General features: G+C 35.7%; 1 protein-coding gene across 1 annotated transcript in view; it reads right to left on the minus strand.

Moving 5' to 3' along the window:
• The window catches only part of USH2A (usherin), a 705,277-nt gene that overhangs the window by 660,952 nt on the left and 29,275 nt on the right, over positions 1 to 15,050 (minus strand). The window contains 1 exon segment of the mRNA XM_047705734.1: positions 804 to 936. Coding sequence (XP_047561690.1) covers positions 804 to 936 — 133 coding nt within the window.

The raw sequence follows: 15,050 nt of genomic DNA on the forward strand, positions 1-15,050 counted from the left end.
AATTCAATTTCTGTTTTTATTCAGGGTGTAGTATAAAATATCTTTTAAACCTATATGGTCTGCTTTTATGGTGGGAAGATATGAACACAATAAATCCAGCTTATTATTGTTGAATAATATTTTTCAGTCTCTACTTCTCTAAATCCTACTTTAAAATTCAAACCAAAAAATTGAGAATAGTTTATCATGTATTGTTCTTACTTAAAAATTGATCTTAATAGGTTACAGTTTGATTTTAAAGTTTCCCTAGTATAGCGGGTTGAATGGTGACCTCCAAAATATATGTTCACCTGGAACCTGTGACTGTGACCATATTGGAAATAGGGTCTTTGCATTTGTAAGGAAGGATTTGGAAAGGAAAGCATATAGGATTGGGAGGGGGAGGGGGATGCTAAATTTAACCACACGTCCTCCTGAAGAGAAGAAAAGGGAAGAGAAGAGAAGAGAACTCAGAGAAGGTCAGGTGAACTTAGAGGCAAAGATCAGGTCTGTGCAGCTACAAGCCAAGGAGCACCATGGATTTCCAGAAGCCATCAAAAGGGGAGGCACAAAAAGGGAGGTTCTGCAGGAACCTCCAAAAAAAAACAATACCGCAAACCCTTAATTTCAGATTTATAGGCTCCAGAACTGTGGGAAGAGGACAAATTTCTGCTTTAATAAGCTTCCACCCAGTTGCTGCCAATTTGTGGCAGCAACCTCAGAAAACAAATAAACCTAGATATTTTAAAATATTATTTTTGACACTTTCTTTAGGAATACTGTAATTGGATAAAATAAATAATTTTCTGAAGTCAGAAACTTACCATTTAAACTCTGTCCTATTTGCGTAGTACCAGAGGCAAAATCTATAATTGAACCACTTAGAGTTCTTGCATTAAATGCTGTATTACCCTCCTCCAAACCATTGATGAAGAAACTGATCTTTGTCTGATGCACCTGTAAGAAATTATCACCATTATTATTTTAAGTGAGTAACCTTGTATTTCATAATAACTACATTTTAGCAGTCTTTCTTGAGTTAATTTCCTACTTCACTACTTTCTTCAGTTGGAAATGAAAACAAATTATTTTAATGGCTCAATGATATATCTCTGTGTTTATATATCTAGATATGAACCTACATATTTTAGTTTTATGCTGTGATATCTACCAGGGAATTCACAGGTATATCTAATTATTTGTCCCATATATTTAAGCACATATTTGGAAATAAACAGAAATGAATACAAAAGGCAGAAATATTCAAAGCTAGATATACCAAAAATGTATAACATATGGATTTAATTCAGTTTAAGTTGCTAATATAAAATGCTTCTTATAAATATTTATTTTATTAGTGTTGGTACCATAGTTGGTGATATTCATTGGTACTTCTCCAATACAGAATATAAAAATTTAACAATAATATTCTAGGCTAATTAATCAGACAACTAAAAACTCCACATCAAAGATCAACAAACTTTTTCTGTAAACAGGTAGAGGATAAACATTGTTTATCTGCAAGCCAAGCGATTTTATTTTGTGGTCCAAATGGTCCAGGTCACAACTGCTCAACTTTGCTACTGTAGTAGGAAAGCAGAGAACAAGCATGGATGTGTTCCAGGGAAATTTTACTAAACCATTTGACAGGGTAGCCTGGATGGCTCAGTCAGTTAAGCACCTGCCTTCGGCTCAGGTCATGATCCTGGGGTCACGGGATGGAACCCCATGATGGGCTCCCTGCTCAGAAGGGAGCCTACATCTTCTTCTCCCTGCCTGCCACCCCTCGTTCATGTTCTACTTCTCTCTCTTTCAAGTAAATAAAATCTTTAAAAAAATGAAAAATAAAATAATAAAACATTCAACCAACCATATTTGTTCCATGAGTTGTGGCTAGATGACCCCTCAATTACACTATAATTGTAAAATTATGAAGTTATGAAGTTTTATTGGTGTGCAGTGACACCTGAATAGCCAGTTCAAATGGTTATGCAGACTACTTCATAGATAGTATTTGTAGAAAATCTTCAATGATTGAATATATTTCTGAGTAAACTGATGGGCTGTTTGATACTAACTTTAATCTCGACAAAGTCCTGTTCAAGTGGTTTTAACTTGAACGTACAAGGAATTGGTGCTGTAGCAAAGAGGCTGAAATGGCAAACAAAACGGGAGGGTTGGAGTAGGGATGGGGAAAGAAGGAATTACAACGTCTTGCAATCGAAAGGTTCAATGCTAACACTTTAATTAAAAACACATCAAATCATAGCATTCAAAATGCTGTTCTATTAAAACTTCCTCACGGTAATTGATGAAAATAAACCATTCTCCAACATCTTTAGATCATATGTGAGTAAGCAAATGTCTTTAGAACACTTTTCAACAGCCCTCTCTCTCCAAACCAACTAACCAACCAATCAACCAATCCTGGGAGTTAACAACATAATTACTTGGGAATAGTAATTCTTCAAGAAGTTATTCCATACAACTTTTCTCCATAGTATCTAATCTGCTTTTATTAAAACCATGTACTTCTCTAAGTCTACTGACCCCATGTTACATTTTACTTAATTATAAAACAAAGCCTTGACATAAACACCTAAAATCACATACCAGGTCCTTGCGGGCCTGCATATATACCTCTCAGCTGGGTCGTAGGACTGCATTTTTTTTTTTTGCATCCCATTTTTTACAGCCTGTTACTGTCATTTGGTGTTTGACTGTTATCATTATAAAAGATACAGGCTTTTCTACTTTGTTATTTGTAGCATTATCTCATGTTTTACAACATCTTTGTGTAACATGCAGGCACATGAAATATAACTAGTGAAAAGTTCTCGATGGTATTAATGCATAAAAAAGAATGTGGTTCCATCTCTACTGTCTTTACCCAGCCAAAAGCTGATGAACAGCCAATTTTCCTTTATCACATTAGCACAGCCATGAGGGAAACACATTTGTTCTAGTCAGCTACACTAAAGATACTATTACCAATCTAACATATACATGTTTTATATCAGCAGTATTCTCAGAGCATGAGAGAGCCAACAATATATTAACACTAGCATGACAGTTTATTTAAGAAAAGAAAATTGTCTCTGTAGAGGGACAGAAGTTAGAAATGTATGGCTAAAGCTCAGTGTCACTGGTCTAATAAAGGTAATAATTCTTAGGCTTTCTTTATAGCAGGTAACACTCCTGTGACAGTTCTGTCATATCATTCAAATAAAAATGTTGTCTTTTACAAGTTTAAGTGCACCTTTGTTTTGAGTCAGATAGAAAGCATGTTTTTGATTTTCTATATTCACTGTATTATATCTATAGTCAAGAGCTCAGGACCTTCCTTTTTCTTTTTTTTTTTTTCTTTTCTTTTTCCTTTTTATTTTTTTTTTTAATCAACTCATCACATATTTGCTTAGTAGAAGGACTCAGTGTCACTTGCAGTGAATTCCAGAAGGATGTTTTCTCTTGGTTGGTACTTAGAAAATGATTAATGATGATCTCAAGCCACTCTCTTCTGTTGTCCCCTCCCCTCCCAACCACCTTTCTATAAATAAGATTAAATCTTCTTTGGTGTTCTGTACCATGTTTTATATTCTATACCAAGATTCTCTTAACTGCTTTGCAATTCTGGCCTGGGGCCCCATCACACTGGAACCGTGAAGACGAAGGTAGCTCTTGGCAATAGCTCATTCTGATGATCCCCTTGCCAGTTATCTAGAGGAATAGAACACATGTGGTGGAATTTCTGATCTGCTCAAGCAAACTTCACACCTATCTCATTTTCTACCCCTGGAGGATAAGAGGAGTTTGCCCATGTTTATTGGTGGGGCTTGAAGGAATGAATTGCCAAAGCCAGTAGCAGCTGTAGAGAAGTCTTAAATCCCATCACAGGAGATTCAAAGGACACATTGGCAGGAATATAGGGGGAAGGAGGTCATTTTTGACCCTCCATCCTCCTTGGGTTTTATAGTTCATTTCAATGATATTTTGAGGGGGGTTTAATTTGTGTTCCTGTGGTGGTCTGTATGCATTCCTTTGAGCTCAAGAGTTTATTAGTTGTTTTTTGTTGTTCTTATTTTAAGTAGAATCCCTGACCCTTCTCCATGCCTGATTAGATGGGGGTCTAATTCAAAAATCCAGAAAGTCGTGTAATAGTTGAGAAGCTACCAAGAAAAAAATACAATCAAGCCCACCTAGACTAGACTATCATAACTGTCAAGCACCTGTTCCACTGAAACACCAAATCTTTGTTGCTTTTCTGCTTCTGCTGTCCACCAACCATCGAAGAAAGTGCTGACTGAAGCTAGTCACTATGCAGAATGCCTGGGCTAACTTCCTCACCAGAGAAATCTTTTTCTTGTTGCCTATATTCATCTAATTTCAATTTAATTCCATATAGCAGGAAGCCAATACTCACACTGCCCCCACAAATTACAAATAAAGAAAATAGAGCCATGATCCTTTCTCCCAAGGCACTTGTAGGTATGAATAATTTTAGACTAGTGTTTGCATCATGATAAATGATGACGGTTGTTTTTGACTTAAGTACTGATTCAGTTTGAAGTTAATAAAGTGTTGTCTTTTTCACAGAGTTGCTTTGAGAAGTTGTGCCTTAATCCATGCATGTATGGTATATAATATAATTTTGGACTTTTCCTGTGGGACTTGTCTTTTCAGAACCAACTTACAAGCCTCCCAGAAATATGTTTCATTCATTTAATGGGTCTCTTTTTAAAGCAAAGCCTTTTTAAGAATTTTGAAGAATACCCTTTTTATAGATTTAATATAAAGTGATTTGGCAACATATCTTGAATTCAAATTCACTCCCAAAAGATGATGATGGATGACACAAATATAAAGACCATCATTTTGAATACTAAGAAATTAAAAAAAGAAAGAAAGAAAGAAAGAAAACTACTGTGATATGAATCTGAAGGGAAAACTTTGTGGAGGGAACATGTCTTGGACTTTCTGAAATAGAAATTGCCCGAAAATAGAATTTCTATTTCTAGGTTAACGAAGCCTGTAGCAAAAATGCATCCATAATTTTTTTAAGCTTAAGGAAGGCAATTTATTCTGAAAACTCCAAAGATTATTTTAAAATATCATATGTATGTTTGTTCCCTTACCTGAGCACATGAGGAATGTCCTTCTTACTGCTTACTATCCTAAACCAAAGGTCTTCTGAGGTTTTTCCTTACTCATCCCATCCAATTTGATTTCTAACTAATCACCCAGAGCCAATTTCATCTAATTGGAGAAGTCTCCTCCCTGTCTGATGATCACACAGTGCTTAATTCCATCTCCATGTTTTGTCCAAACTATTTCTAAGGGAATAACCTTGCTACTGTCTTTTACTTTACTAAATTTTTAGTACTTTTTAAGACATATCTCAAGTCCTGTATCTTTCAATAATCCTTTTCTAGCTGCTTCAGCATTATAAAAGTATTCACATTTAGAGAAAAATCAGCATATTGGCATTAAAATTTTTATGTGTATTTTCTCTTTTTATCCTTACAACAATCCAAGGAAGGTTTGTTATATCTCTATTTTAAAGGTAATGAAACAATCACAGAAAGTTGAAAACAAGAAGGTGATATTATTCAAGGTCACATGGAAAGGTTGACTGGTTCCAGAAGCTGTTCAAACCGATTTTTATTAGTCAGTTACACCCAGCTAGCATTTCAAAGTAACAGCCATCTCATGTGTCAGACCCATCTGTGAGTCTCTCCACTAGAACTCCACACAATGATTCCAACGTCACGTCAAACACCTCCCACAACGAGAAGGGTAACAACCCCGATGAACTACATAATCACTTGTCATATTCCTGACACTGTGCTCAATGCCCTACTTACGTTACCTCATTGAATTCACAGATTGTGATTCTACAGTGCTATTTCCTCCAAAATAAGGACACTGAGTTTTAAGTGCTCCAGTGTCCCTCTTCTGCAGACGTGGGGAACCTTTCATCTTTGAACAGCTTTTACTATTATAAATGATTAAGCTGAAAAATATCTCCTTATAGCGCCAATTCATAGGTCCCAGCTCTAATTACTGAAACTACACCAAACAAACCAAATCCCTTTCCCATGTGCGAGCTCACGGATATAAAGAAAGATGTCGTTTCCTCCTAAGTCTTCTTCAGGATAAATGTGCTTCTTTTCCATGGTATTCTAAATAGGACATGGTCTGGGTCTCTCTTCTTAAAATGTGGCTCCAGAAATACTACAATCTCTACATGTGATTTGACTTGCCAAACTGAAAACAGGATTATCACCTTAATATAATCCAAAATTGCAAGCTAGATTGTTGGCAATGACATCACACTGCTCAAACTGATAAATTAAGTTGAGCTGACTACTCACTAAAATACTGTCTTTTCTTTCTTACATCACTGCTTAAAACACATCCGTCCCATCTTGTATCTCTGCAGTTAGTTTCATGGACCCAAGGATAGAAATTTCTATTTATCCACGTTACATTTCATCTTGTTAGATTCAGCCCAGTGCCCCAGGCTGTCAAAATCTTTTTGGATGCTATGTCTGTCATCAATGTATTTACCATCCTCCAAGATTTGTGTCATTTGCAAATTTGATGAGCGTGCCCTAAGTGCTGGGCAGGAGCTCAATAAATATTAATTGATTGATTGACTAACTGATACTCCAAAAATAAAACTACCAACACAATCTACACTGTTACAATTCTAAGCAATAAAGGCACCATTGTCTAACAGATAAATATGCCATACAGGGATTCATCACCTTTACAGAGTGACCTTGTTTACTAACATGAATTTTTATATAATTATAAATACTCTAGTCTATTAAATATTCCCTATTGAGCCACATTTATACAAACAATATGAATAAAAGAGTTGAGGCAATTATACAGGGAAGGTTGATTTGGCAGAAATTAATCACTTGGGCTGCCCTCAAATATTTGGAATGTGTATGTATTCCCATAACTAGTTTGATTCACTGAATAACTGCTTATATTTTCATTCCCTTTAACCATATGAAAGATCCTACAGGGAAAAGATTTTATACACAGATAAGTGTGTAAGTTCCTCAAAGATTTTTGTTTCTTTCTACTTTTCATTTTCCACGAGCTCATACATTTTATTGTAACACTTATTCCTCTCCTCTCCTCCTATCTTCCCATTCCCTCTCTCTCATCCCTGTGCCCTACACACACACACACACACACACACACACACACACACTTTGGTTTTCCTTCCTCTCTGAGTAACTCAGACAAGCTAGGCCCTTGAAGTAGTCTATGCCTCAACATATTACATTGTCACTCTAAGTATGATGCTTTGGATTTGCTAGTCTTTCCTTCATATCTGTTAAAGCTCTCTGTTTATTAAAACTTCATGAAAACATGCCTCTAACTGAATCCATCTCTAAAAATTTAACATAGGAACATAAGTGATTTTCTTCATCCTATCTTGACTGGATGGGAAACTGTCATGACCACGGCCTCCCAAACTATTAAATTACTCTTTCTCTCTTAAAAACCAAAACCAAAACCAAAAACAAAAACAAAAACAAAAACAAAACAAAACAAACAACTATTAGCTTATACAGATATGTGACAGAAAATCAGCAAGTGGTCTGATTTATTGTTGATTTCCTGCGGCATGGGGATAGAGCCAGCCCATCCTCTGTAGATACCAGCTAGGAACATTTCATGTACAATTCCACATTTAAGAATGCTTTTGCTTCACCGATGATCACTCTATTCTACACTCTTAATTATCCCACTACCCCACTGGTTCCCTTTTCTATCTTTAAAAAACAGACAACTTCCCAAAAGTAACTAGAATTGGTTGTAAAACACCCTAGTAACCGTTCAGTATTTTATACCCCAAAACCTAGAAATTATTTGTTATAATTTCTTCTCCTTAAAAGTAAGTCAACTTACTTTGTTTTCCATGTTTAGGTAGGAAACTGATCATCATATCTTTCATTAAAAGCCATAGCTTTTAGTTATAGTTCCCACTCACGGCTCATCAATCCTCTTGCTACAACTCTGGCCCAAGCTGCCACCACCTTCCCTCCCCAAGATTTTTGCAGTGGTCTCCCTGATTTGGTACAGGTTCCTCTTTGGTATATTCTCAAGAGAGCAGCCCAAGGACTCTTGCTAAAAAAAAAAGCAGATCATGCCACTCCTCTGCAAAAATACGTTTAATGAGTTTTACCTTGTGTAAGTTAAAGTTCTGCAAAGCCCTACCCAATCTGGCCCCTTGTTATCCCTAGCTTATTTACTTTTAGTATGTTCCTGTACTTTCTGTTGCAGCTACATTGACCTCTTCAAATATCCAGGCACTTACTTTCCTCAGTCTTTGCACTTTCATTTCCCTCTACTTAACATTATCCCTACAGACACATGCTGGCTTATTTGCTCATCTCTTTCCGATAGTTCCTCAAATGTCATTTTAGCAAACGTTTCCTAGCTACCCTACCTAGAACTATAGCCTAGTCCTTCCTAACCGCCTTCCTATATGATTATTTTCTCTATTCACACTTAAGTTGCATTTTTTTTTTTTACTTTTCTTTTTAGCATTAGTCTCCTCTCCAACTTTATATCCATAAACTCCACAAGAGGAGGGGTTTTTTTTTCTTTTCTTTTTTCTGTTTTTTTTTTTTTTTTCCTCTTTTATTCATTGTTGTTCCCTCATTCCCCAGAACAGTAACGAGCAACGACTGGGTACCCTTTAAACTTTCATTACATGAATGAAACGTCCTCTCAAGCAGCTCCTGCAGGATTAATAGGAATTAGCAAAGTACAAAGTGGTAAAGGATAGGAAAGAAATAAGTTGTAGGAACTAGAAAAACACAAGAGACAAGGAAATGGAGTCTTAGAAGTTACCCCAAGCCTTCCATTTATGCTGACCAAGCTCCATTCTTTACATTTTTCTTCCTTTTAATGTGTTGAAGCTAAAAATCACCTTTCTCACTTTTCCTCAAATATGTTCCAGTTTTTAAAATCTCTTTAATGGAAAATAAAATAAAATAAAATAAAGTAAAATCTCTTTAAGTGGTAATGTTAAGGTTACATATCACTAAGTCAAATTATGCCTGAAAGAGGATAATAAAAATGGTGAACATTAGATTTCTGTTTATACTTTCAGGGAATATGCCAAAGCCCTGCCAACAGACGTGAACTCACTCTTGACCCAACATCAGGAGGCCCATCAATCAAACCCTCAACATGCGGACAGATATATAGGAAATCATTTCTGTGTACAGTCCAAAACTAAAGTTCATGCCAGTACTCAACTGACATCTTAAAGATCCTGAGCAGTAATTTGTAACTTGACATGGAGTCCCACCATATGAACAACACAGAGGTAATAATGCCTACTTATACTATACATAAGTTATTCCTACTAAAATCTTCAATGAGGATAGAATCATCTATGAAACAATGAATGGATTATTAATTTTACATTCTTGAAATACATGTTTTTTCGTAAGTGCCACCCATCTTCTAGACTTGTGTTCTCTTATTTTGTTGTTGTTCTCTTAGATTATTTTTAGCAGCTCCAATGACACTAAGCAAAATTTATTAAAAATCAGTCTCATAAACTAAGTGAAGATGAGCCATTTTTGGACAAAGGAAAAATATGAATCTCTTTAACCTCCTTTAAATACTGTATCAAGAAATCTGATGTGAATTGCTTTGTCTTTAAAAACATTCTAGAATTGAGAATAGGTCTTGTTTAAAGGGCTCTCTGCCCTGAAGCTGGTGAGAAAATAATTCTCTAAGATTTTCCCTCAATCAGTAATGGAGAAGCACACACATTTAATTTGGTTTAGACCAAAAAAAAAAAAAATACACCAGCAAATAGGCATTCTTTGATATCAGCCCTAAAAGCAAAAATAGCTATTTATGGGTCAAATGCAAAACATTCAGCAGTTTATTTTACCCACCTTGAGATTAAAAAGAAAAGAGAGATGATATCCATTTGGGCAAAATAAATGTATATTTTTATTATCATCTGAAGAACCTCGTGCTAAGGGGTTACCAGATACAAGTAACGCTCTTGAAAATAATATTCATTTTTGTCTTTTTATAATTCACATTTATTCAGTTAAATTCTTACATATTTCTTCCCAAGGCCTTTCCCCCGAAGAAAAAATCTGTCAACAAAAATCTGTAAATTTGGTGGGGCTATGTATTTAGAATAGCTCATCTCTTTTTAAAAAGCCTGGATTAGCCTTCTCCAAAGACTGGCAGACCAAAGAAGCATGAGGTCCAAAATAAAGATACTGCATGGGGGGAAATGTTTGCATGTTGATTTTACTTGTTAAAAAGAAAAATGAGGTTATAATTGCTTTCAGTGTATCTTTTAAAAGGGCGAATCAAGAATAAAGGTGGTGAAAAAATTAAAAGGTTAGGGTGAGAATTACGAGGCTTCTAATATCTACTATAGAAAAACTCAACTGAGTATCTTGATGTCTCTCACATAACACTAGTGTCCAGGATATTTCTCTGAAGTTTTGAATCTCCTAATACCTGTAACATTTGTAGATTAAGGTAACTTCCTACCCTCCTAAGTATGAATTAGGTAATAGTTTACCTCTATTTCTGCAAATTTGCCTTTATGTTATAATGTTCAAATGCCCGATTTAAGTTGAGATTTTAGGACTTAAGACTTTTTTCTAGCACAGGTTGTAGGGATGAAGGGATGCAGGATTAGCTAGGTCTTTATTTTTATCAAGATCTCAGTTTATATATTGTCACCTTGGAGAAACCTTTAATGCCCAAGCCAGCCCAAATAATCACCAAATAACTTGATATCCTGTTACTCCCTTGTCATTCTTTGGATACTACTTTTTTACTAATGCATTTCTTGTTTATTTTTTTCGCCCTCACCCATCCCTCAACAAATGCATGTGTGTGTATGCACACTCACACACACATAACGACAGCTCTGACCATTTCACTGCCCTCATCGTAGCTCGAGACCCTTTTGACTCAAAGACATTTCCTTTCATGAATGTAACTTTTCCTACCCATGATTTTCCCCCATCCATGCTCTGTTTTCATCTTGGATACTCCTGTGGGGGGAAGGGGTTATAGGATCTGTCTGTGGACATGATCCTCTTCACTCTAGACTGGATCCAATAACTTGAAGCAAGTGAAGGTATGCTGTACAACTCCTTTTCTTGGCACAGGGACTCCCTTTCATCCTGGTGGCATCAGCCTGCCTCCTTATGGCCTATGACCCACATCCTGTGCTCCAAGCTGAGGTCACATGTCTCTACTCCCTGATGCCTGATGATGGGGAAGAGTGTAGGAAGCTGACCCAAGCTGTCAGTCCAAGTGCTGTTTGCCAAGTCATGTCCCTGGCAGTCTGTCAGATGTGCTTACTTACACTACCCATGACACGGTGCTCTCCTTGGCCACACACACTTGGCCTGTGTGTATTTTGGGCTGTGCTTTCTTCTGTCAATCTAATCTCACCTGCTATCTACTTTCATAGATTCCTAAAACAAATTTCATAATAATCATTGTCTTTTCCATACCCACAGTAGTAACATTTTTGATCGGCTGTTGTTACAGTTGAGTGAGTGAAAACTGTAAATTCACTTCTCTAGCAAACCACAACAACAACAAACCAGCAAGGACCTGATCAACTAACTGCAAGAAATGAATATAGGTCCTGCCTAAGTACCTTATTCATAATGCACTCGAGATCTTCTCAAAATTTCACTTCACCATTAGGCTTTCACACTACTCGGAATCAGCATCTAAGTCATTTATACCATTAGACCAGCTAGATGACAGCAAGTTGTCAACAGATTTCTCAAGGATTTCTCTGAGGAACTAGAGACCTTACAAGGGGGAGAAAGTGTCATTCCATCTGAATCCAACCATTACACCAATTGACCTGAAAGCTAGAAAGGTTCTATTTCTCTAAGGAAAATAAAACAATTGGAAAGCTTGAGTATCCAATCAAACAAATTACATTTGCCTCCCTGGAGGACTACACCACTTCTGCTCTAACCAGAATTTAGAAGGAATATATATTTTAATGGACAAGCTTAGCACAGGATATTGCAAAGGAACAGAAAACAGAATTAATAGAACATTATACATATAGATAGATAGATAGATGGATATAGATATAGATATATCTATACCATGAAGCCATATAGACATTAAAAACTTAGTGTTATTTGAAATAACATTCTATATGAACTTAAATCCAAGCGCTGTCATTTAAGATAGATATTCATGAAATTAAGGGGGAAATTGGTAAGAATTCCAGTTTTATTTTAGATTTTCATTACCGATCTGCAAGAGGAGTTAGTCTGTTAATGAAACCCGGAGATGGCACTAAATTGACAGGTATTACAAAAAGTCACTGAAAAACAACATAAAAGAAAATGTAAGAGGTCAGATATTAAGCAAAATCTGAGTATGAGATTCACTCTATTTAAATGGAAGGTCATTCTGAACACACATTTTGAGTAACATCTCTTTCCAAGTAGCTGAAAATGTGTATGTGTTACTATCACTACTTTGTGTTTACTGGGAAGCAACACTGTCCCAGACACCAGGGAGAATACAGAGTCAGAATCATAAAAAAAAAAAAAAAAAATCAGAGGTCAGAAATGTCAAATGCAGAAGAAAAAAAGTTCTAGGGAATGTGAAAGAAAGCAGTGTTTGCGTCATTTTTCCTTGATATAAAAAGTTAAGAAAATGTGTTAGTTTGAAGGAAATTCCAGTTATCCTCTGTGCTATAACAGAAAGGGCAGCATATGAACACATTTGTGGAAAGAAAAGGATATCACTGAATTCATCAAGAGATAATATAGGACAGAAAAAAGTAAAATCACTAATTCAGTCATAGTAGTTTAACTGACGGAAGAGAGTACTAAGCCATGCAATCGTCATTGTTGGAAACTACAAAGTGATCATCATCATGGGAAAAAGAATTTCGTATAGGATAAAGAAAGAGGGTTATACATAAGTTAGCAAAATTGTAAATGCTCATTCATCATTTTTAAAATATCTCAGGCTTTTCTTTCCATGACATTTTCCTCAATAACATCAGTCTTTACCAAACTCACCTCATTTGCTTCAAACACACAAATATATATAAATATATATATTTATTTGTAGTAAACCTCAACCATGCAATGGATATTTTGCTGTTCTTGACACATACACATGAATAAGGTATTTGTCATTGAAGACTCAAACTCTACCTTTTTGGTAATGCCAAACTTACCTATAAATACCTAATAAAATCTACCTATATGAAAAATATCATACAACCAATACATTTTTTAAAAACAATGGTATAAGCACAGGAGATAGAAGAAAAGGAGACGGAATATTTGAGTGTTTTGTTTTTTTTTTTTTAATAAAGGAGGTTGCATTTGTGCTGGTCACTAAAATATGTTTACAAAAGATCTGTGGGTTAAGAGGGCGAGAAGAGGTATAAAGCAGAAGAAACTGAGTGAAGGTAGGATGAAAAACTTAGATGAAGACCATGAAGTACATGGTATTCAGAGACTCAGAAAATAGCATGTTTAAAGCTCAAGGTACACAGAAGGACAATGAGGCTACCGACACACAGCCTAGCAAATTCTGAAGATTCTTGAAAGCTTTGCTAAGAAAAGGACAGTTCATTCTCTGGGGTATAAGCAACAGTGAGCGTGCAGTTTATTTAAACAAAGGAGGTATGTAACCACGTTTGTATTTTAGAAAGAAAACAATTTTCACTCTAGAGGTTGTTTTGGAGACAGAAGTAACTGAAAATACTGGAGGTGGGGAAGTGGGAAGGGAACGGTTATAAATGGATTAAAATATACAAAGCAAAAGTTAATGAAAGCTCCTTTCCTCCTTCTAGCTCTGACTTGCAAGCCATGTTGTAAAGAATGTTGTTCAAAACTTTACTGCTTTTCATCTTTACTGCTCTTCTAATCTCTAGGTTACCAAGGAAATCCTCTCAGTTTCCTATTAACTTTGTTTTTCCTTTCATTTTCTCCTGCTACATATTCAACTGATTAATACCTCTCATCTGTATTATTGTCCTGTTTCCAAATCTCTTTAACTCCAATACTGGATGATACCATTCATTTACTCACTCATTCATTCAAAAAATATTTATTGGGAATTGACCACACTCAGACATGATGCCAAGTCCTGAAGGGGAAAAAAACAGTAAATACAGTAGAGTCCTTGACCTAAAGTTCTATTGTCTAGTGGAGGACACATTACAAATACTGAGTTACTTTGTACAAAGGAGCGAACAATACACAGTAGAGAGGGTCCAGAAGCTATACAATTTTTATGTCTATCAGTGTAATAGGATATGGCTCAGAAAAAAAAAATAAAAAATATAAATATCAGAAACACTTGTAAAACTAATATCAACTTGATAAAGAACTTGCTTATAAGGAAAATGGTTAAAGACTTATCATTTGTAATACCTAAAAATGTGGTTTTCCTAAGCTATAAAGTAATAGACTAGTGTAATGACATTACCATTTTGTCAGTCAAAACAGACTTCGGAATCCATTTTTAACAATTTAGTTTCTAGTTCCCATTTCACAATTTAGTATTATAGAGCTGACCAGATGGAAAAAATCCTCAACAGAGATCAAATTTTTCCACATGGAATATTCATGCAAAGTAAACTATCCAAGGCCAAAATTGTGGGATTTAGACCATTTTCTTCAGATGTTGAACGTTTTATAATTATTAGACAGGAAGATTTGGGGTAGAGAAGTTGTTTTAATATAATACATAGTCTCCAGGTGGGCCAAAATGCTTTACAAATTAATGAGGTAGATATTGGCTGTGTAGTGACTTTAGTAGGCAAACACAGAATCTATTAAGTACTCAATAATACCCTTAACAGATCCTCAAACGTTGAAATCTATTTTAAAGCAACACTTCCAAAATGTGTCACAGGGTCTTTAATGCCCTGTGCCACCAGAGACAGAAATAAAGGACCTTATTTTAACATTTAACCTGAAAGGACACTTTAACCCACCCGCCCTTTTTCTTCCCTTCCCCCATTATTATACCGTCTGAAT

Source organism: Lutra lutra, chromosome 15 (genome assembly GCF_902655055.1).
Source record: "Lutra lutra chromosome 15, mLutLut1.2, whole genome shotgun sequence".
In the NCBI taxonomy this organism is placed as follows: Eukaryota; Metazoa; Chordata; class Mammalia; order Carnivora; family Mustelidae; genus Lutra; species Lutra lutra.